At 49.0% G+C, this 22343-nt stretch overlaps 1 protein-coding gene across 1 annotated transcript in view; it reads left to right on the forward strand.

Moving 5' to 3' along the window:
* The window catches only part of LOC135809507 (uncharacterized), a 50521-nt gene that overhangs the window by 18624 nt on the left and 9554 nt on the right, over positions 1–22343 (forward strand). Inside the window, exons 25-47 of the mRNA XM_065322868.1 lie at positions 214–363; positions 1976–2087; positions 2727–2927; positions 3503–3764; positions 4511–4574; positions 5505–5587; positions 6151–6253; positions 7034–7193; positions 7625–7836; positions 8213–8365; positions 9524–9772; positions 10127–10281; positions 10627–11440; positions 11808–11978; positions 12236–12493; positions 13105–13644; positions 15046–15204; positions 15644–15927; positions 16546–16627; positions 18416–18532; positions 19220–19299; positions 21007–21271; positions 21852–22261. Of these exons, the coding sequence (XP_065178940.1) occupies positions 214–363; positions 1976–2087; positions 2727–2927; positions 3503–3764; positions 4511–4574; positions 5505–5587; positions 6151–6253; positions 7034–7193; positions 7625–7836; positions 8213–8365; positions 9524–9772; positions 10127–10281; positions 10627–11440; positions 11808–11978; positions 12236–12493; positions 13105–13644; positions 15046–15204; positions 15644–15927; positions 16546–16627; positions 18416–18532; positions 19220–19299; positions 21007–21271; positions 21852–22261 (5084 nt within the window). The remainder of the gene's footprint in view (positions 1–213; positions 364–1975; positions 2088–2726; positions 2928–3502; positions 3765–4510; positions 4575–5504; positions 5588–6150; positions 6254–7033; positions 7194–7624; positions 7837–8212; positions 8366–9523; positions 9773–10126; positions 10282–10626; positions 11441–11807; positions 11979–12235; positions 12494–13104; positions 13645–15045; positions 15205–15643; positions 15928–16545; positions 16628–18415; positions 18533–19219; positions 19300–21006; positions 21272–21851; positions 22262–22343) is intronic.

Genomic DNA, 22343 nt, shown 5'->3' on the forward strand with positions numbered 1-22343 from the left:
AGTAGTAGTTCAAAGGTCAGTGTACTAGATTGTGACAAATTTTGGCCAGCGATTAATTTTGGCCGATTGGCATTGACCGACGAAATCAGCGAAATTAAATCGCCAGCGAAATTTTATTGATTTAGAGTACACTCTTCTTACAAGTAGCATCTTACTGGTAGTTGAGTACATTAGATGCTTTTGTATTGTGTATATCTTGCATTGGTGCTGTAGTTCACACCGCTGAGTGGTCCGGACATTGCCGCGGATGTTCTGGGCGGGGGCTGTGTTGTCGTGTATTGGCCGTGCGTGACTTGGCCAGACAGTGATGGCTATCAGGTCAAGGGTTACGCTGTGGCACTCAACAACACCGTGTGCTGCCAGGTACTGCTACTGCTGCTTGCTCACTCTCTCTCTCTCTCTATCTACCTCTACCTTTCTCTCTCTCTCTATCTCTATCTCTATCTCTATCTATCTACCTCTACATCTCTCTCTCTCTCTTTCTCTCTCTCTTTCTCTCATTTTCTCTCTAGCTCTCTAGCTCTCTAGCTCTCTCTCTCTCTCTCTCTCTCTCTCTCTCTCTCTCTCTCTCTCTCTCTCTCTCTCTCTCTCTCTCTCTCTCTCTCTCTCTCTCTCTCTCTCTCTCTCTTTCTCTCTCTCATTTTCTCTCTAGCTCTCTCTCTCTCTCTCTCTCTCTCTCTCTCTCTCTCTCTCTCTCTCTCTCTCTCTCTCTCTCTCTCTCTCTCTTTCTCGCTGTGGGTGTGGGTGGGTGGGTGGGTGGGGTGTCAGTCACATCTTTACTTATAAAAGAGAGGCACCTGTGACGTGTGTCTGTGTGTGTGTCACGCTCCTTATAAAGAAGAGGCACCTGTGACGTTTGTTTTTGTGTCACGCTGAAGCGCTGCGGAGCAGCGCTGCCATGCCCTGAGCACGCGAAGCGTGCGAACAGTGTAGCACAGTGTAGCTAGCGGCCGCAGAAGCACTGAGCACGCGAAGCGTGCGAACGAAGCGTGCGAATCGTGTAGCTAGCGGAAGCAGCCACAGAAGCACTGAGCACGCGAAGCGTGCGAATCGTGTAGCCACCACCACGTGCTGAGCACGCGAAGTGTGCGAACAGTGTACATGTAGGTGGTAGCAGACACGATCAGTACGAGTAGCATGCAGTAGCAGCCGCGCGCAGAAGCACTGAGCACGCGAAGCGTGCGAATCATGTAGCCACCTAGCCTAGGCCATACTATTCAGGTAGCACTAGCAGCCGCACAAGCGCTGCGGACCACGTGAACCGTTCTCTGCAAATAGAAACATCTGCAACAAATAAAAAGGATACAAAAGATCTGCACTGACTGCACTCTGCATCTGATCTGCAGTGAAGAGCGCATCGCACATTTGTTCGTAAGTTTATGAATTTTTTGAGCCGCTTCATCCGCCACCAGGTGATGGACAACCCTGACCAGCCTCCTGAAGGCGTAACAGACGTCCCTCCTTCTTCTTCCAACGATGAAGAACCTCCCTCACCAGGACTTCAGCGGTCTGGCCACCACCACGTGCTGAGCACGTGTGCTGTTCACGTACTTGCTTCACATGATCACCCGCGCGGCCGCATGCGCATATGCCACGTTCGGCCAGGCAACGCTGGCCGGTGGTGCTGCTAGTAGTATATATTTTGCAGCGACATGGCCAACTCTTTCTAGAGCTCTAAAATTGCATTTTTCACCAGCAAGGGTAATGGTGATGTGAACTGAGGTTTGTATGAGGAGCAGAAGCTCTGATGTGCAATTCCAGTTCTTTTGGCTATCAAAACTAGACACTGCCAGTTTGCTTTGGTTATTTGTTGCATATCCACTTCAAGGTAGCTTATCATTCAACGTTGACCTGTCATTTTGCTTGTTTGCTTGCTTGCTGCATCGGTATTGGTGTGCAGGTTGATAATGTGCTTTCTCTTGTCTGTGCTCTGTACTGTGTGCGTATTTGCGCGTGTCTGCGCGTGTCTGTGCAGGTTCATCAACCGTCTGTGACGGAAACTGATGATGGCAAGCCTGTTCTGTGCCAGGTGGAGATCAAGGATCTCAGCCCCGGCAGCTACATCCTAGTGGTGTCTGCTGAACAAGGTCAGTGATAGTCAGCTGGGCAGCTATCAGTGTAGCGTTAACGTGTAGTGTTACTACACCTGGGAAGAGGGAAGCATGGATTCAGCGAATGGGATTTTTTTGATCTTTGAACACTTTGTTGGTGGGCTGATCTACTCACCTCCCACCACCGCTTTAGGAGCTGCATCTGCGCTTTTGATCTTTGCAGAGTGGTGGCGTTGCTATGGATACTGAAAACTCAGTCTGACTGGGTCTCAAGCGAACCGTGACATTTATTTACTACATGTGCAGTTCTGTTCAGTCAACCTTGTCAATAGCGACATCGTGTATAACAACAACTTGCGAATAACGTCACGATCTTCAGACCTAGTGGCCATTTGACTGCATGCTTGCAGCAACTCGCGAATAACAACACGTGTTCTCATGCACTATCGAGTGTGGCGATTGGCAAGGCAACACTGTACACTGTGTTGTACAGTGGAACCAAGAGCCCATGTTTGCATGCTTTCTTCTAAGTTTTTAGTAACTTTTTACATATCCTATGAGGAATCATGCGTTCATTTTTTGCTTGAAGCAATCTATTTATGATGTGACGTTTTGCAATTTGAATCGCGACTGGTGTGCTGTGCACGTTGTCATGTTCCTTTCTTCCCAATTCAGATTTGGAAACTCCACCGGTGCAGAATGGACCTCTATCACAGGATATTACAATCAACATTGATGACTTTTCTCTGTCACCGTTCCGCTCCCACAGCATCAGTGTCAAGAGCACTGATGGTGACTTGCTGGACACAACGTTCTACAACAAGTCAACGTACAGCTCCAAGGAAAGCCTCGTGCTGGCGCTGGGAACCCTGTCAGGTGAGCTGGCCGCGGGTCTGGTATGTATGTGTGTGTGTGTGTGTGTGCGCGTGCGTGTGTGTGTGTGTGTGTGCGCGCGTGCGTGTGTGTGTGTGCATGTGTGTCCGTGTGTGTGGGTGCGTGCACGCACGGCAGTATGTACATGTATATGTACAGCTTCACACTCTGTCACAGTCTGTGTGAGAGTATTATGTCATCAGGCAAGGATTACTGTGTGTGCAGGAACAGAGGAACCATTCTAGCGTGTAGCCATAGGGTCAATGTTGGCACACGGACATGGGAATGTGTTCACTATATCACCAAATTCACTGTGTGCAAATTTCCTATCTATACTGTAAGTCAACAGATATTCAGCGCCTAATTATTTTCGGCTATTTTCGGCCTGATCATATTTGGCCGAAAATTTGTTTTGCAAGGTTCAGTGTGACAGTGGCAGCAGCAGTACAGGCCGAAAATTTGTTGCAGCCGAAATGTGTTTTAGCCCGGGGAGGCCGAAATTTGAATGGGCCGAAAACTTGTCGACTTACAGTAAGTGGATCTGACCTGACCATGCGTTTCGTTCTATTTGTGTGTAGACTTCAGGGGCAAGAGGCAGCAGCGCAATATGCGCAAGAAGGCCGAACGGTCGGCTAACGGCACGTACCGCATAGCATTAGACTCAACGGGAATGACGGCCTCGGCATCAAGATCCAGCTGTTTCACTGCCATCGATTCCGTCAGCTTCAAGCTTGCTGCCATGGCGGAGGACAGTGTCACGTTCACTGCCGTGGAAAGAGATGAACCTGTTCACAAGACCCTGCTGGTTGTCGGCCAGGAATTCAGTTCTAAGAACAACTCGTGAGTGTACAGTCTGGCACATGCATGCTGTACGACTTGTATTCTGTTTAGGTACACGCACGGACAGCGAGACCATGCATAGGTGCACTCAGGGATGACAAGACCATGCTGTATGTCGTGCACGTGCTGCATGCCTGCTGCCGATGGGCTAGGCTCTGCTGCTCTTGCAGAACACAGTCATGTTTGCTTGAAGTTACCAAGGCTTGATTTGATCTGACAGTGAATGCCAAGGACAGTAACACCTGTAACTAAAGACCACCGTGACTAGCGACCAGCCTGGTACTTCGCCAGGCACGGACGGTCTCACATTCATATATGGTTGTGCGGTGCAAGCCTCTAACTAAGGACCACCTGCCACTAAAGACCGCTTTCGCTGGCCCCAATGGCAAGGGGTGGTCTTTAGTCACAGGTTTTACTGTACTGTAAGACATGTTATTATAACGAGTCGCAAATTTAACGATTGTCCAAAATTCATAGGTTAACGAGAAGATATGTTAACGATCTTGCAGTATTCTGCCATATCCACACACAGCATATATGAAGCAGTACGGCCTCAACGGATCTTATTATAACGAAGAAATGTCATCCGTTAAAGTGTTAGATTTGCTTCCTCGTTATATATACATGTCTTACAGTACACTGCTTGTCTGTATCAATGTGCTGCTAGTTTCCTTGATGTATCTGTGGTGTTGTCCGTGTACCATAGTCTGTTGTGTTGACTCTGCCGTTTGGCTGTGCTGCTGTAGAATGTCACGCCTCACCGAGTCCATGATGAAAGAGTTTGATTCAAGTCTTTTCCCGTCAGATCCCGTAAGTCGTCATGACTTTCATGCTCATCCTGGAGTGATGATTGCTTATACAAAAAAACGTAGCGCATGTGTGTGTGTGTGTGCAATGTCGAGTTGAACGGTGGACATGTGAACTGAGTTTAGTTGGTGGTTGCTCAGCTCAGGGCGCGGAAACTGCGCTCGCGGATGGCTTTCACTGGCCAGCACCGTGGCCCGGACACGTTGATGCATTGTTACTTGCTATGCACTGTTACCTTGTTAGTGTATCCTGTTTCCAACTTTCCATCCTAATTGTTGGATGGGGACTGACAGAGGCTGCACTGGAGAAGCTGAACGCCTTCCATAGACGTCAACTACGGAACTTGTTCGGAATTAGGTATCCTGCCATCATCTCCAACAAAGACCTATATTCCAGAGCACGCACACAGCCACTTTCGCACACCGTTGCTGTCCGCCGTTTCCGGATGTTGGGTCATGTTCTGAGGATGCCCTCAGATGCCCCGCCACAGCAGGCAATGGACAACTACTTCCGTCGAGATGTCACCGGTGTGCGTGGACGCCCGAAATCGAACCTGGCCACGGCAGTCAAGGCAAGCACAGCTGGCAGAGACATGCCACTGAAGACCATGACTGATCTGAGTGGGCTCAGAATGCGCGCTTTGGACAAGCAATCATGGAGAGAACTCTCAGCCTGAGCTGGTTTTGCTCGCGGCTGCAACGCACGGGGTAGTGAACCCAGGACAGAAGCAGACCAGGCATCGTGACTTTGCACATCTATCGTTATGCTGCTTCATTACGCGACCTGTTTTATTATTATTATTATTATCCTAATTGTTCCTCACCCTTATGTGTATATACAGTCATTCATTGTTGCTGGGGATTGTTTGTTCCTCCTATTCCCCATGTTTTATTGATCTGTTTTATGGTGTTTTGTTGTTGTTGTTGACCACAGAACATGGAGTGCCTAATGTGGCAAATTGAGAGGCTGCACACGTCTGTTGTTGTGCAAGGTTGCAAGCCAGGAGTCCACTACATGTAAGTTCATAAAGCTGAGGTTGCGACATCCGTGTTGTTTTGGCGATCTCCTTCGTCAACAACCAGGTTGTTGGGTCATCAGTCCTGTGTGTGAAGTTATACCTGTGTCGTCATTCAGAATCTGAAGCCCTCTTATGCTGTGGGGATTTGTAGTTTTGTGCATTTTGGAGAATCGAAATCCCCATTTCTTGTGCAGACTACAAGCTGGCCGCATGCCGTGACCAATGATCTAGATGTATTCACCAAAGAATATACTCTCCCCTCCCCCCTCCCCCCCCTCTCGGTACATATTATAATTCTATTGCAGGCTCAGTAATTGCGTAAACAGCAAAGACTTTCCCATTTCGCTAGCAATGGTACATTGTGACGGGAAGTGGAAGTTGTGCTAGGAGCTGAGAGCGAGATATAACAGCTTACACTGTTATATCGAAGCTTGAAGCTCCGATGCGCAAATGTGAGAGTACATGTACTAGTACGTGTACTCTGCCTCTATGACCAAGGAGGAAGCGAAATGCATGAGTGCCTGGATGCTGTGTCTGTTCTTGTGCTCGTCAACACCACAGGGCTATCGTCGTTGTGGGCCGCGATACTCTGAGCGACGTGCTGTCGTTCTCGCTGCCAACTGACAATCTCTCACTGTGGATTGCCTCAGTGGATGAGGAGAAGGTGGGTTACCTCAATGTATGTGTGTGTAGCTACTAGCTTACTATGGGTACTGCCAAGCATGCATAAACAAGAGTATGCAACTGTGCTTATGGGTCAGTGCGTGGCGGGCTGCCTTCATTACGTAACTTGCCTCCAGCACGCTCTGAAAGCATTCACTCAAACCCACAATTTTTCGTACAAGCCCATCCGTATTTGCTCGATTTGTTCCAGTACCTACACGGTTTCTAAAGTTTGGCGCGTGAACTCCAGTTGCGTACGAAAGTTCATTTCAAACCATTCGGAAAGTGCGGTGTTTGATTTTCCGCAGTGGACGAACTGCAGCTGAAAGATGTAATGAAGGCAGCCCGCCGCGCATCTGGCCCATAGAAAAGAGATCACACACAGTTGCATACTCTGGTTTATGGACTCCTGGTATTGCATGTAGTGATAAATAGTGATGGTAGTTGAACTCTGCATTGGTTCGCATGCTAACTGTGGAGTGCACAATACAGTGTATATCCTTTCTGTGTGTTTGCGTCCTCACAGAAGAAGAAGCGCTGTGTGATTGTTGTTAGTGGTGTTGTTGTTGGTGGTGTTGGCGTTGTTGGCGTTGTTGTTGATGTTTTCCTATCTGTTAAGTCAGTACAACTAGCTGAATGTCCAGTACAGCTCCAAAATGGAGTCTATGCATACGCCACTGTGCTCAGTGTGTGTCCCTGTTTTTGTTTGTGTTTGTTTATGTGTCTGTTCACCTGTGTTCTTGTCGGCATGTGCATTCAACTTTTTATTTCCCCTGCAAAGAGCATCATCGAATGGTCAGTTGAAGACACTGCCACCAGAGCCAAGGAGTACACGCTAACAGTGGATGGCAAGGTGTTCCGCAGCTGCGCTATGACCGGCAGTGGCGGTGCTGCGTTTGGCCAGGACGTTCAGACCATGGAAGTCACTGGCTTGGAACCGGGTGAGTAGACCTGAGCATGGCCCCGTTGATTTAGGTCAATCTCATGACAGTAGGGTCGTACTGCGATGTGCTGAGTTGACAGAAGGATGTCCTAGCTGATTTTGGTGTTGCTGGTGTTCGTCTGATCATGACAACGTGATGGTGGCTCGGACGTATGCATCAATTTCCGTCATTTGGTTTGCGGGGCAAGTCCACTACAACCGTACACACCTTGATACCAGCTCTGCATAAACGGTCATGAACTTTGTGAGGTCATACTCATAAATGTGCTATAACGAGTTGTACCTGCCAAGTATGGGGTAACTTGCCCCGCGAAAAGGTGACGGCCATCTTAGATACATACCTCCCATTAAGAAACCTATCGCCAGTATCGGTGTTGTTGTTGTATTGTGTTGAATGGTGTGCACGGCTTCTTTCCTATTCGTCTGCAGGTGCGATACACACGCTGCAAGTGTTTTCCATGGCCTCTGGCCCTGCCAAGCCGTTGTCCTGCAGCAACCTTGTGACTCTACATGCACCGTTGCCGTGCTTGCCGCTCCAAACCCCTCGCCTTGCTAAGTGCCGTATTTCGCAGGCCCTTAAGCTGTGTTGGTCGCCAGTCAAGGTTGACCGCTCCGCGATCAAGACCAAGCGACGTGCCCGGGTAGGCTGCGACATACGATTGTTCTTGAATGGCTCTCGGAACGAACTTACACACCGCATACACACACACACACACACACAAGCATGCGACAAGCTGCTGTGCTGGAATCAGCAGGTTGTTCATTTTTGGCATATTATTGATTTTTATAAATGGATTAGGTCCAAGCAGCAGCTCACTTTGTCCAGCAAGATTCTATTTCACCCCAGCTAACTGTTAGTGATCATCATAGCTCTGAACTCACTTGTTCAACATTACATCCAGCTTTCAATTATCCTACTTGTGTGTGTGTCTGTGTGTGTGCCGGTGTCTGTGCCGGTGTCTGTGCCTGTGTGTGTGTATGTGCGTGTGTCTGTGTGTGTGCGTGCGTGTGCCTTAGGTTGACGAGTACCGTGTATTTGTGAACGGCACTCACCACACCAGCGTACTGCACAGCGATGCACGGAGCACACAAGCGCAGAGTGTCGAGGACGACGAAACGTCGTCTCGACACCACGTGGCTTATTTCAGAGAGGACGTGGATCCGATTGAGGTAAAGCTGAAACTGCAGAGTTTCTAAACGTAGCTGTGTGGAGTCCTAATTGCATACTAGCTGTGATTCTCTCTCTAGAGCCAGCAACCTAGAATTACCAGGGGTACACTGTTGTCAAGCCTGTATGAGGTCAGATGAAGGAATTGAATCATGTGGCATACCTGTACCTGTATGAGGCCAGATGAAGAAATTGAATCATGTGGCATAACGAGAGAGCTTGGAAGCTCAGGGCCCTGCGCTATGCTTTGTTGCCTAGCTCATCGTGCATGTTGTTAGAACTGATGGAAATGCTTTTTCCTTTGATTAGCTACATCATTGTATTGCAAAAACGTTTCAATGAGATACTGAAGTAACGTCTTCTGCATAGCTATGGGACCGGCGCTGACTCTGCCGATCACGGGCGTTCTGGAGTCGACGGGATGTCTGTCCTGACGTTTCCTGGGACCGGCGCTGACTCTGCCGATCACGGGCGTTCTTCTTCTTCTTATTATTATACTGACGGCAACTAATTCTTCTGATTGCATTTACTCGTCTCCCTACTTCGTATTTCTTTCCAGAAAATCTCCCCATACAGCAGGGAGTCGTTTACATAATATGAATCCCTGCTATACATCTACATGACTGTATATACGTTATAATTATTATGCTATCGGCCTACATGCGATTCCCGGGCTGGTCGACAGGCGGCCCAGCCAGCCTGCTAGTGGGATCTCGGCCTCGCACACAAATTACTGCACTGAATGCATTCCCCCGATACACTTCGCATATATACTCATTCTCTTGATGGTACCGTACCCTTGATGGTACGGGACAGGTACGGGATAGCGCCAGGCATGTCGATGGCACAAACAAACAAAAATATTGTGGCCAGCTGTCTTTGCTGGTACCGTACAGTACGGGACAGATACGGGATAGCGCCAGGCGGGACACAAACAAACAAACACACAAACACCAAATTAAAGCTGTGTGGACCCTGGCTAGCGCCAGACGTTACTGAAGTAACGTCTTCTGCATAGCTACGGGAATAATCCATGTTTGTGCGGGTGTGCTCATTTCACTCCTGGTCAATCCGCTATGAGCTTTGTGTTCTTTTTGTTTGTCTGTGAAATAATTGTGTGTGCGTGCGTGTGTGCTGTTGTTCTATTGTACTCTCTGAAGGCTGTAGTGAAAGAGATCGAGGATGAGGCATCCTACTCAGTGACAGTCGAGCCGATCATGCTGTCTCGCCTCAGCACCAGCGATGGCCGTGCCGTGGTGGGCTGGCTAGGCCAGAAGATGGCCGCCACACAGCCTCTGATGTTGAACGGCAGCTCTGGCCTGGTGTGTCCAGAGCTACAGCTTGTGCGCGTCGGCAACAGCTGTATACATATCAGCTGGGCCAAGCCGCCAGAGTCGTGCAAGTTCGCTGTAAGCTACACCGCCACTGGTATTGCCTTGCATCAGGGATTGTACCCTGTCACTTCTTCTATAGGAAGTTCTGGATGTGTACTGGTACATGATGTATACCCCTTTTTTTCTCTGCTAGGGCGTATTCAGGCTACTACTAGGCTGATCCTAGGCTGATCCTGCATGTTGTGTAACATGGCAGTGCATGACCATGATGACTTATGCGCCTGCAGTTTAATCACTGCATGGTATCTGCACTGCATGCTTGTGCCCCGGTCACTGCACTGAATGCTGTATTTCACACTTAAGGAGCTCAAGGGAAACCCTTGCCCCACTGCGTACTGATTCTGTTTTCTGGTGTTTCTCTTCCGCCAGGGGTATCATCTGTTCGTCAACGGTGCCGCCAGCGCCTTTCTGCCATGCTCCTCGGCCAGTTTCATGGTACCAGCTACCGGTGGTGACGAAGTGTACAGCCTGAGCTTAGCTGCTGTACAGGATGCATCTGCACAACCAGATCAATCTGCTGCAGGGTAAGTCTGTGGGTGTGGGGGTAGGGGTGTGTTTGTGCGTGTGTGTGTGTGAGAGAGAGAGAGAGGGGGGGGGGGGGGGAGAGCAAGAAATCTGTTCAACGAACATGTAGCTTTCTGAACGTATCTCTGCAAGTAGCTTTCTGCCTGTAAGCTAGGTACCAATGTTATTTATACAGGATTGGTACATGACGAATCAGTTACGTACCAGTATTGTATTTGGAACGACACCACTGCTCACCTTCAGCTTTCTATAGCTGAAACCGCTGAGTTGAAGTATGCATGTGTTTGTGCACTTGCATTTGCGTGTTTGGTTGTGTGCGTGTGTGTGTGTGCGTTTTTCTGTAGGCCGCCGCTTGTTGTTCAGTATCGCTCACAAGCGTCTCACCTGCCGGATCGTCTTTGGGCGACCTCCGTTGGCTGCACCTCACTGGTGCTTGGTTGGGAGATGAGTCACTCGGAACAGAACAAGGGTATACTCGATGGTCGGCCGGCAGCAGAGCGATCTGGTACTGGCCAACTACTGGCACCACAGTTGAGGATCGAAGGCATTGAAGATGATTCCGCCGAGGGCTGGAAGCTGATGTGGTGGCAATCCGACGCTGGCCTCAGTGAGAAGACTATGCGTAAGCTGTCCGACTCCGAGGCACAGAGTGGCTCACACATGATCAGTGGTCTCTCTCCAGACACTGAATACACTGCAGTGCTCTACTGCGGCTCGGAGGACAACTTCAAGTCAACGTTTGTCAACTACATGCAACATCACCGCGTGTCCTCTGTCTCCGTCTCCAACTGCCAAGGCTGCGGTAAGACGCGCTCCTCCACGCTACTCTACTCAGCGGCTGATGAAGAGCTGGTGGGACAACCAGTAGAGGAAGTGGTCGTACTCGAGGTGACCACTGCCGAATCACCGCGGCCTGTTGCAAGACTACGTGTGGCCTCGTGCAGTCTTGATTCGCTCACCGTGGAGTGGGATGTGCCGGTGTCGTTCGGCGACAAGGAGCTCGTGCGTGTAGAAGTACATCCGTATGTGTCCTCGGCTGACGTCACCACGATCTTTCCCAACCAGCCGCAGAGCAACTTCTACCGAGAGCCGGAGTCTACAACGCAACTGGACTGCATCTACCGACAAGACCTCCCTGCCAAGAGTCGTCAAGTCACTGTGAGTGCTCCTCGACCATCACTTAGTATTGATGTTTGAGGCTTACAATGGCATAGTCCGTGTGCATAAAGTGAATTGTACTGAAATACAGGCTACGTTTAGAGCCTCACGCTAACAATACTTGCTGGCATTGGTTGACTCGCTCAGAGTCTCCATGTGCTCTCAGGTATTCTTAGCATTATGCTATGGTGATTTGTTTTGTGACCCATTTGCCAGGAAACAGATGTATGAAAATTGTACCGATGCACAAATAGACCTCTCGACTTGTCACTATAAGGGTACCACCTCTATTGCTTGTACATGTCTATCGTGGCTACATGTATCTTGCTTTTCGTCCTGTTCCTATCTTTTTTCTTGGTATGGTTAGATATCTCCACTCTCACCGTGTATGGGATATCAGGTGCGTGTCATCAGCCTACCGCGTCCCGAGCCGTCCTGCCAGGGCCGCGGTGGCACAGATAGTCCGCTAGTCTCCAGTCCCGTGCACATGGCAGTGGCGGAGATCTCCGGTAGACCTCCCCCTGGCTTGCCACCCGTGGTAAGACATCCAGGTTACATTGACCGCACGTATTGCTCGGGTTGTTGCTGCTCTTCTGTACTACGCTGGTGTGTGTATATTTGACATGGCGGTGGGTTCTGAAAATCGCTAGTGATGTTTGTCACGCTTCTATTGTTCACATGGCGCTTTATTGTCTAGCATGCGGGAGGGGCGTTCTTGGACTGCTGCGGCTGATGTGCTTCTTGCTGCTTCTGCACGTGACAGTGGTTCATTGTTCATGCTTGTCGTTACTGCAGGTGGAAGTATCAGCTGTTACTGGCGATGCATCCTTAGAAGTCAGTTGGTGTATGCAGGATCTGCACACTCACTCTACACTGCTCAACTACATCGTGCAGTGGGGACTGGATGAGGACATGCAGCTGGACGCACCCGATGACGACCTCACCATCTCGGCGAGCGCCATGGCCAGGAACCGTGCCTGGCAGAGCGAGAAGCATGCCATGACCACCACCAGCTGCTGCATCAAGAACTTGTCGCCCAACCAGCGCTACACAGTAAGGAGCAGTTGCCCATGCTTGTCTGACAGCCTGCTGCTGCTACTCTGTGCTGCATTTGCCTGCTACATGGGTGACTTTTCCATCTGCTTGCTTGCACTTGTCTGGGCGGGATATGTTAAACATGCGCAATCCTAGTCCCAATGGCTATGATTTTCTCGCACTGTCATTGATCACAATTTCTGCACTTGATTATTTCAAGCCAAGGTCACAATCCGTTTCGTGCCCTTTAATACATGTACCGTATTTTCCGGTTGTAAGTCGACCTGTTACGACTAAAAATAGAAGGAGAAAGGGCGGGGGTCGACTTACAACCGGGATTCGACTTACAACCGGGAACTATCAGTATCTTACAAAACATGACCTGCCCTGCATGCACGACTGCATCATATGTACACATTTTTGCCAGTTTATTGGCCTTTTTCAAGGATTGGGACGTTATACCCTCCAATAAGGAATGTTTACATGATTTGTTGATATGTTAGTAGCAGGGAGTGGTTGGTAGTGCTTCTTTGGGTGAAAACTTTAAAACGCAGAATTGAGACCTATAACCGGGGTCGACTTACAACCGGTAAAATACGGTATGTTCTTGTATGCACCGTGTTCTGTAGGTTGCAGTGGTGGCTGTCGTCTCCAACCGTGGCCCGTCGGAAGCTGATGAGTATCCTCGTACACCGAGCGGTTCTCAGCGACCGTCGCTCAGCAGCTTGCACAGCAGTCTGGAGGCACTGGGCAACTCTCCCTACACATTCCACCTGTGGTCTGAACGTCAACGGGCCACAACAGCTAATGTAGCATTGCCAGCAGCAGCAACGGCAGCAGCAGCGACAACGGCAGCTCCAGCGGACGCCGCCGCCGCTGCGGACGATTGCGCTACGGTCAGTTCGCTGACAAAGCGATTCGACATGTCGGTGCGCAGCCGTCAGAAGATGTCCTCGTTGCATCCGGCATCTGATGATCCTGCCAGCAAGAAGGTCAACGTGATGGCTGTGGATACCCCTGTTAGTGTGTCCGATTCACCCATATCCCTATCTGCAGCGGTGTCATTGCAATCTATCCAAGAGTTTGACGATGATACCACTTCTAACTCTTGTCTTACTCTGTCAAGTTATGACGAGGTTTCTGTCCAACTCAAGTGGTCACCAGCTGAGGTAAGTTTGTTGACATATGCCTGCTACATTGTGTATGCTTGGGGTATGTGTGTGTGTGTGTGTGTGTGTCTGTGTCTGTGTGTGTGTCTGTGTGTACCTATATGCGCTTGCATGCACGTGTGTGTATGCATATGTGCATGTTTGTGTGTGTATCTGTGTGTATCTGTGAGTGTGTGTGTGTGTGCACCCGAGTTTGTTTTGCGGCTTCACCTGTCAGGGTTTTAGTGCCCCGTGCTTTTAAACCTTGTCAGTTATTTTCCAGGAAATGCATGTACAAACAAGTACTTGCAAGTACAGTGTGTGTGTGTGTGTGTGTGCGTGCGTGCGTGCGAGGGTGGGTGTGTGCGTGTGCCAGCTAGTTCGGTCGGTGGGTACACTTACCGTATAATCTAATATAAGCACAGTCTCCAATAATAGCACGTCTCCAATAATAGAACGCCTTGGGGCGGCATTCAAAAAATAAAGTGCTCAGTCTCCATTGTAAGCACACTGTGTAAATTCATTATCTGTACCGGCGAAAAAACCCTGAAATGTGTGTGTCATACATGAAATTGGCATGGCAACTTGCTTCTGCAATGAGGTTGAAATAATAATGGAACAGTCTCCAATAAAGGAACGTCTCCATTAATAGCACGGGGCGGAGGTACATTGAAAAAATAAAGGACCGTGCTTATATTAGAGATAATACGGTATGCCTGATTGTGTTGGGTCTGTCGCCCACGGGCTCGGCTGCTTGAAGGTGTAATGTTGTACCTGCCACCTTTTTTGGTTCCCAGGGTTCATATACTTTCTTTTAACCATGGACTGCTTCTGGCTAGATTAACTTTTGTGTAATCAATGGTGCTAGTGAAGCTTATATCAGATCCACTCTGGTTTAGCCACCCACACTAGAAGCAAGTATTACCTTCAGTGGGGGCAGGGGTACCCTGCAGTTGGATCCCTGGACGGATACCCTGATGCCGTCAATCCTTTTCTGCACCTTGTCCACACCCACTTACTGAGTAGTGGTGAGCCCATAAGTGGGATCTCTTTCAAGTCCACCCAGAGTTTTGGAGATGTCAGGGGGTGTCGGCCGTTGGGCGGTTCAATAGCCAGTTGAGTCATCTTTCCAAGATTCCTTTTGAGTCTCTCTCCCCTCTCCCGGGGAGACCCACGTGACCAGTTTTGGCAGTGAGCAACAAGTGTGTGTGTGTGTATGTATGTGTGTGTGTGTGTGTGTGTGTGTGTGTTATGTGTGTGTGTGTGTGTGTGTGTGTGTGTGTGTTATGTGTGTGTGTGTGTGTGTGTGTGTGTGTGTGTGTGTGTGTGTGTGTGTGTGTGTGTTATAGCCACTTTGTATTCTGCTGTGGCTTAATTCACCAGTATGTGGCTGTATTATGTGTATCTACATCTCCTTGCTAGGCTGCAAGCAGCCAGAGTAACAAGACGATGGTGGTGGAAAGAGACGGTTCTCCTGTCCAGGTGCTGAAATCGAGCAGGAGCGCCAGTGACTGTACTATTGATGTTGACTGGGTCATGGGAGCAGTTCTCACAGTACTCGAGGAGAATGCTGAAAAGGATGTAAGGCTTCAGGTTCCTAGCACTACCCACTAGTGTTGTCTGCAAGTACAATGTATGGTACTGCCTGTTGAGAGGTGCTGTGGCGAGAACAAGAGTATAGTACTGCCTGTTGAGAGGTGCTGTGCCAGTGGTGTGAGCAAGTCTGAAAAAAAGGTAACATACGGCATACTGACATGGAACTTATCATGTACCGCATACTGGTATGGACTCACCATGTACTCAAATAGACTCAGGCATTCACAGCATACTGGTATGGACTCACCATGTACTCAAATAGACTCAGGCATTCACAGCATACTGTACACGGTGACACACTCATAACACTCTACTATACTACATTTCTAGTTTGATTGTAGTTCGTCAGTGCTGTTACCTGTATTTCAAGTACTATGAAGCGCTGTCTGTGCATATCCCCGATATTGTGTGTATATGTGTGTAGGACACTGCACCGTTAATCCGACTACCTGGCCGGCCAGCAGATGGTGTCCACTTCCCCAGGCTCTCTGCCAAGTACTGTGAGGTGGCCGGTGAGGTGGCCGGTGAGGTAGCCGGTGTTATCAAGATCAACTGGTCGCTATCGCCTGCCTGTGATGACAGTGAGCAGAGCCATGTTCCGGAGAGAGTGGACGTCGTGTGGCGCGAAGGCAGAGTCAAACGGGCTACAAACCGCATCTCGGTGCCCAAGTCGGCAACTGAGTATGTCATTCAGAACTGCGAGGCAAGGTAAACGCTCTTATACATGGAAAGAAGTTGTCGTCATCCTTGTGTCCATCTTGTCCTTCTGCAGAAGTTGTCAAAGCTTGCCAAGCTGAATGCCTTTGAATGTGGTTGCACATGCACATGCACATGCATTGAATTCAGCCACATGCAGCCATTCACATCACCACCGTCACACATTTGTCCTGTCCGTTTGTCTGGCTTATCAGGTCGTATAGGGTATCGGGGGGTATCGGGTCGTATCGAGTCGTATTAGTAAATCTGACCTCTTCTCTGAAGACGGGTCTGTGAGACCGGTCACATATTAGGTACTACTGAACTTAATATAAAGTGCTAGTCACTTGGAATAGGTAGTAGTTTCAACAGACCTGATCTCGTTACAGGATAACCTTGAAGACAGGTCAAAGTCAAGCAAAGGCTGAGGCGGATTCTCTTCCACTGGACTTTGCGTGTGACCTGGTCATTGTATAAATTTAGCTACCTGTAATTCCACCACGCCACATTGCGCTTTTGGCCACCACCACAGGGAGAACATAATGAAGGTGCTTATCACTCATCGTCTTTGTCTCTTTGGGCTGCCGCCGCCGCTTCTGCTTCTGCTGTTGTTGCGCTTCTTGTTGTCAGAACAACATATCAGATATTCTTGGAGGCAGTCCTGGATGATGACATTGAGACTACTATTCCCAGCTGCGTCATCACATGCCGGGTAAGTGGTGTCGTTGCTCTCCATCAGCACACCAGTGACCTTCCTCAACTAGCCTGTACTACATGTACTTGGGAGTAGCTTGAACTGCCGTGCTTTCCAGTAACGTCAGTGTGTGTGTTCAGTTCTGTGAGCAGATGCCATCAAGAGTACATGAAAACCAGAGTGTGCAGCCTGGGGCCTTTTCTGCTATGGGTGTCTGTCACGGCGGAATTCCGTGATTACATCATATTTGGCGCAGATCTGAGGCGGGAAATTGCGTAGTGCGTACAACTGAGCTGCAGTTGTGCAGAAAGAGACCTGCTTGAATCCTGCTTGTACGCACTACATCACTAAAATGATGTAATCACGGAATTCCGCCGTGACAGCCACCCATCCGAGCTGCACACTCTGGTTGTTCATGTACTCTTGATGCCATGCATGATATCCAGTCGAAAATAAAAATAAACTAACGTGCCGGCAGCATGTACGCCAGTGCACGCGCCAATGCAGGGGCGTCGGAAGGTATTTTAGTGTGGTACGGTCAGCCATCTGAAGTACAATTTACTCGTGTGGGAGGGATGGCTGAGCCAAAATTTTTGGAAATTTAGAGCCCAGATGAGTGTATTTTATTGATTCACGGGGTACCTGAAGCAAAAAGTGGTACGGTCAATACCCAGGGCATAGATTAACGGCCGGACATCGGACATTTTCTGGCCATTTTCGGCCACTGACTGGACGTTTTCAATTTCACCGGACATAGTGTCCGGTCAAAAAAGTAAAAAAAAGAGCAGCGACCTTTCGACCTTTTTATGCAGAGTTGGGCTTTCTTCAGAGCTTCGTGCCAAATGCGACTTGCATATCGTACAACTAACACGTATACCGTAGTCTCAGGCGTAGACTTCACTATATTTACTTGAGTACTTGATCCGCCTGTAGCAACGCGTTGTTGCTACAGTCAATTCACACTTTCGACCGTTGGTGTCGACTTCGCACTTGAATCGATGGGTTGGACCAAGGGTTATGTACTCTTGGTTGGACTGCTAGTGCAGTTGTGGAAAATGTCCGGGCATGTCCACAGATTTCAAAACGGAAGGACATTTGTCCGAGCTAAATGAAATCCTTGAAAGCTATGCCCTGATACCGTAGTGACCGTACCGTGTCCGACGCCCCTGCAATGGTTGTGGTCCTAGCAGAGCTGACGCTGCTAGAGCTGCACAGCGCCTGGCCAGCTGTTAGCTTACTCACGAGATGATGCACTCATCGCCTACAAATCTACTTCTATGTACAGTTGCGCTCGGCGAAATCCAACCAAACGTGCATATTAGGCACCCTCACCTTGCACGGCCCTTGGCGCTCTGGAAGTGGTATGAATGCGGCTGGACGTACACATGAACAAATACAGTGATATAATCGCAACTGGTGTATGGGTGCCGGTTTTGCACTTTGGGTCGGATTTCACCGAGTCCAACTGTACATATGAATACTTGTGTGCGTGTTTGGACTTGTACATGCTTTGGGAGTAAATATCCACCCAAACTTGAACATGTTTCCAGGGATGGGTGTTGGTATGGGGCTGGTATGGGCGGGGAAGCAGAGCATAGTGACATACTGCATTCCCAAATACGCTCCAGATAATCTGAAACCACAGCGAATGACAGTACATTAATTGTATTTGTAGGTGTGTTGGCTATTGAATCACTCCTTGCCATCAGAAGTAGCATGGTTTACTGTGTGTCTATGTATCTGCACGGATGTGTGCATGTGTATGTTCTAAATCTGTGTGCGTATCGCCGTGTGTGTCTATCGTAGGTACCTGGTCCCCCCGACGCGCCCAGCCTGTCTGTGGGCAGCGTATCAAACGGAGTAGCAGAGCTGTCTTGGAACATACCCATGACCTACGGCGGTGTGCAAGTCACAGGCTATCGGGTACGTACACGTTAACGCTATCCGTATAGCAGCCTGTGTGTTAGCAGCATTCACGTTTGCTCTCTTTGTCAGCATAGTGGCAGTGCAGTTGCAGTGTCCACCACCGACAGTGCTAGTACTACCGACCTACAGTACTGGCAGCTGAAATCCGACCCCTGGGTGGCGCGTTCACTTTCTAGCGGCCTCTATTTCGGGTCTTTGCGATGTGAGCGCGCTGCTCAGGGGATCGGATTTCAGTTGCCAGCGCTGTATGTGTATGTTGCATGGTCAGCATACTGGTACTTGCTGGCTTTGCTCAATCTCCGGAGCAGTAGCAACTGTGTCATCCTTCGTGATCTCCTCGGCACAGCACAGAGAACCGAAACCGAACTAGATTATATGTGTTGCCATTCGTGTGTCACCTTGGCCCATGGCATCTTAACAGACGCGTTGTGCATGCACATGACTGTACATGTTGTAGTGTGCAAACAAGTTAGTTTCGTTGTCATGTACAGTGTTGGTGCCGTAAGGATTAGCTGTGAGTGTGTGGCACTGTGTGTGTGCATTCCTATATTTGTTTAGTTTGTCTATGCACAGCTGCTGTGCAACTGCCAATGTCAGTAGGAATTCCTGGCGGTTTCATAATGATTTTTCTTTGCACGTTACGTGTACATGCACGCTGCATTCTTGTTTTCCCACTGGACTCAGCTGTGTATCAACGGTGAGGAGTCCAAGGACATCATACCAGAGTCGGAAACGTCCACTACCATTCCCGTTGTATCCAATAGGTAAGCTACATGAGACAGACAGAGAGAGAGAGAGAGAGAGAGAGAGAGAGAGAGAGAGAGAGAGAGAGAGAGAGAGAGAGAGAGAGAGAGAGAGAGAGAGAAGTGAGGTTCTGCCACACGGTAAAACGTGCCAAAGTACGTATGGAAACTTCACCGCGGTACGGGATTTAGTTTGATACGGATTTTGTCATATCGTTTTCCGTGTGAAGCGCGCTTCACACGGACCGGACTCCGTGTGAAAAGTGAGCGTACAGAGTATATGTGGCGGGGTGTTCGTGCATGGTTCGAGCATGCTACGTACGGCAGAGCCGGTGCAACGTACGAAAAAATCCGTGTCAAACTTCACTGCAGTTGACACGGAGTTTGGTACGTAGTTCCGTGTAGCAGAGAGAGAGAGAGAGAGAGAGAGAGAGAGAGAGAGAGAGAGAGAGAGAGAGAGAGAGAGAGAGAGAGAGAGAGAGAGAGAGAGAGAGAGAGAGAGAGAGAGAGAGAGAGAGAGAGAGAGACTGTGAACCACATGAGCTTGGAGTTGAAGGGGAGGGGAGGGGGTTCAATACCGGCAATTATCCGCTTGTCAGTCATTGTGAAGATCGAATATGGCGACATGCCCATGATAGTGATAAATGATCCATCTGACGACAGCATCACTACCATCTTTCACCAGATTAATGTAATTCTCGACTGCACATGGCTCCCTGTTGTTTTCGTCCGTTGTCTGGTTTGTTGCGTGTGTGTGTGTGTTTGTGCGTGTGTGTGTGTGTGTGTGTGTGTGTGTGTGTGTGTGTGTGTGTGTGTGTGTGTGTGTGTGTGTGTGTGTGTGTGCAAGGCTCTAGCCAGGTCAAACTAGTAGGAGGGCAGGCATGGGAAACAGTAACCCCGTAACCCATTTTCCATATTCCAAAATCGTTTTGCCATGAAAAATGCAACGCACAGGGCGAACCCCCGACTTCACTCCAGACAAATGTGCCTTTATGGACCCTCCAGTAGAGGCTATCGACTGCATTTTCATTGAATGGCATGAAAAAAAACACAAAAATCGACAAATGAGTAGGGGTGGGGGGGGGGCAAACAGAGTAGGGGGGCACTGCACCCCCCCCCCCCCTACCCCCCCTTTGGCTAGAACACTGGTACACTCAAACGTCTCTTATCCGGACGCCTCAGATACGGGCACGTCTCTCTACCTGGCACCTTCAGCTTGAGTTCCTATGGCAAAAATGCTTTGAATTTGGTTGGTTTGAAGTTTTTTCATATGCTCAAGTGCTTACTGTAAGACATGTATATATAACAAGGAAGCAAATCTAACGTTTTAACGGATGACATTTCTTCGTTATAATAAGATCCGTTGAGGCCGTACTGCTTCATATCTGCTGTGTGTGGATATGGCAGAATACTGCAAGATCGTTAACATATCTTCTCGTTAACCTATGAATTTTGGACAATCGTTAAATTTGCGACTCGTTATAATAACATGTCTTACAGTATTTGTCACTGCCAACCTGTGAAATCCACACATTTTTATCAATGGATTCTCTCTGTAACCTGAACATGTGCAGTATGTGTCCAGTAAACTTCTTCAAAAAATGATATCATACATGGTAGAGGAGTTATCCTGAGATACGGGCAAATCTGAGATACGGGCACTGCCCGGTCCCAAGGTGCCCGGATAAGAGACGTCCGAGTGTATGTGTGTATTTGTGTGATGTCCAGGTGTTACATAGTGAGCATGGCAGCGGTGACCAAGCACAACCAGTGGAGCAAGTCGCCCGAGTCCAGCGCCGTTTGCATCAGCCCTCCACCGGCCACTCCGGTCACGGCTCGCCGCAGCTCCAACACGTCGTCCAGCATATCGCTGCAGGTGATCAACGTGCTCAGCTCAGCCATTGCACTCTACTGGACCGACTACTGTACACTGCATGATAACTCGGAGCTCACACACTACGTCATCCGCTGGAACACCTCCAGAGATCCCAAGGTGAGGAAAAGACTGAATTTTTCTCTCGCCGTGTGCCATTCAAGCATGTGACCGTCCAGGAGTACAAAAGATCAAAGTTGTATTCTGTTGCAGGGGATTATAATAATAATAATAATAATAATAAACACAGCTCGCATCTTCCCTGAACCTGTTAGACAGGAGCAGAGTTGACGCATCTGTCAACAGTGTCAAGCCAAGGATTATAGACTTTTGGATATTGTCACAACTGTTAGCAGCAAGGCAGCCACATGTTGCTGCATGGACAGTCATTGTATGCACACACGCACACCATTGGGTCAATTTCATAGTACAATTGCTAATGTCCTATTTTGTGTCGCCCTATTTCCTTTGCCTTCCTTTATTTATTTACTTGACTCGAGTACTGGAATGTTGCCTGATGACTTCTACTTTACAGTACATTGTAATGTGATGAGCATGAGTGTTCAATGAACTAGCCTTGCTACACTGTTGTGCTGTATGATGAACTAGCCTTGTTCCACTGCTGTACTGTGTGACTTGAGTTCTTGAAGTATAAATTTGTCTTCATTTCTCCAATGTGTGTGTGTGTGTGCGTTCTTAGATCCAGAAGGTGCTCATCTCCAGCAAGTACTATTGCCATAACCTGCTGAACGTGGAGGCGTCCACGTCGTTCTCATTGCGCGTGCTCGGTCAGAACAAGGACGGCAAGGTCTTGTGCCGCTCCAAGCAGAAGCTGGTAGAAACACCGCCGGCCACCACCATCTCCTTCTCCATCTCACCCATGGCCAGCAATCGTAACATTCAGGCCGACTCCGAGCCCGATGGTGCCGCCAGCGCCACTTCCCTGTCAGCCGTGTTTAAGTCGCCTAGTCCAATCATGACTACAACACCATCAGCCTCCGTGGAGATCATCAATGATGATCTGGCAAACGACGATCCAAACATTAATTTCGACATCGAGAGGCCGCGCAACTACAGCCTGACCGATCTGCCCTTATCCTACGTCCGAAGGTGTGTTTGCTGCTGTCATGTGGGCATGCATAACTTTTACGCTTACTTCGAACCTTCTAGCAGTGCGAAGAAAGAGTTATAA

This window comes from Sycon ciliatum, chromosome 2 (assembly GCF_964019385.1).
Source record: "Sycon ciliatum chromosome 2, ocSycCili1.1, whole genome shotgun sequence".
NCBI classification, from domain to species: Eukaryota; Metazoa; Porifera; class Calcarea; order Leucosolenida; family Sycettidae; genus Sycon; species Sycon ciliatum.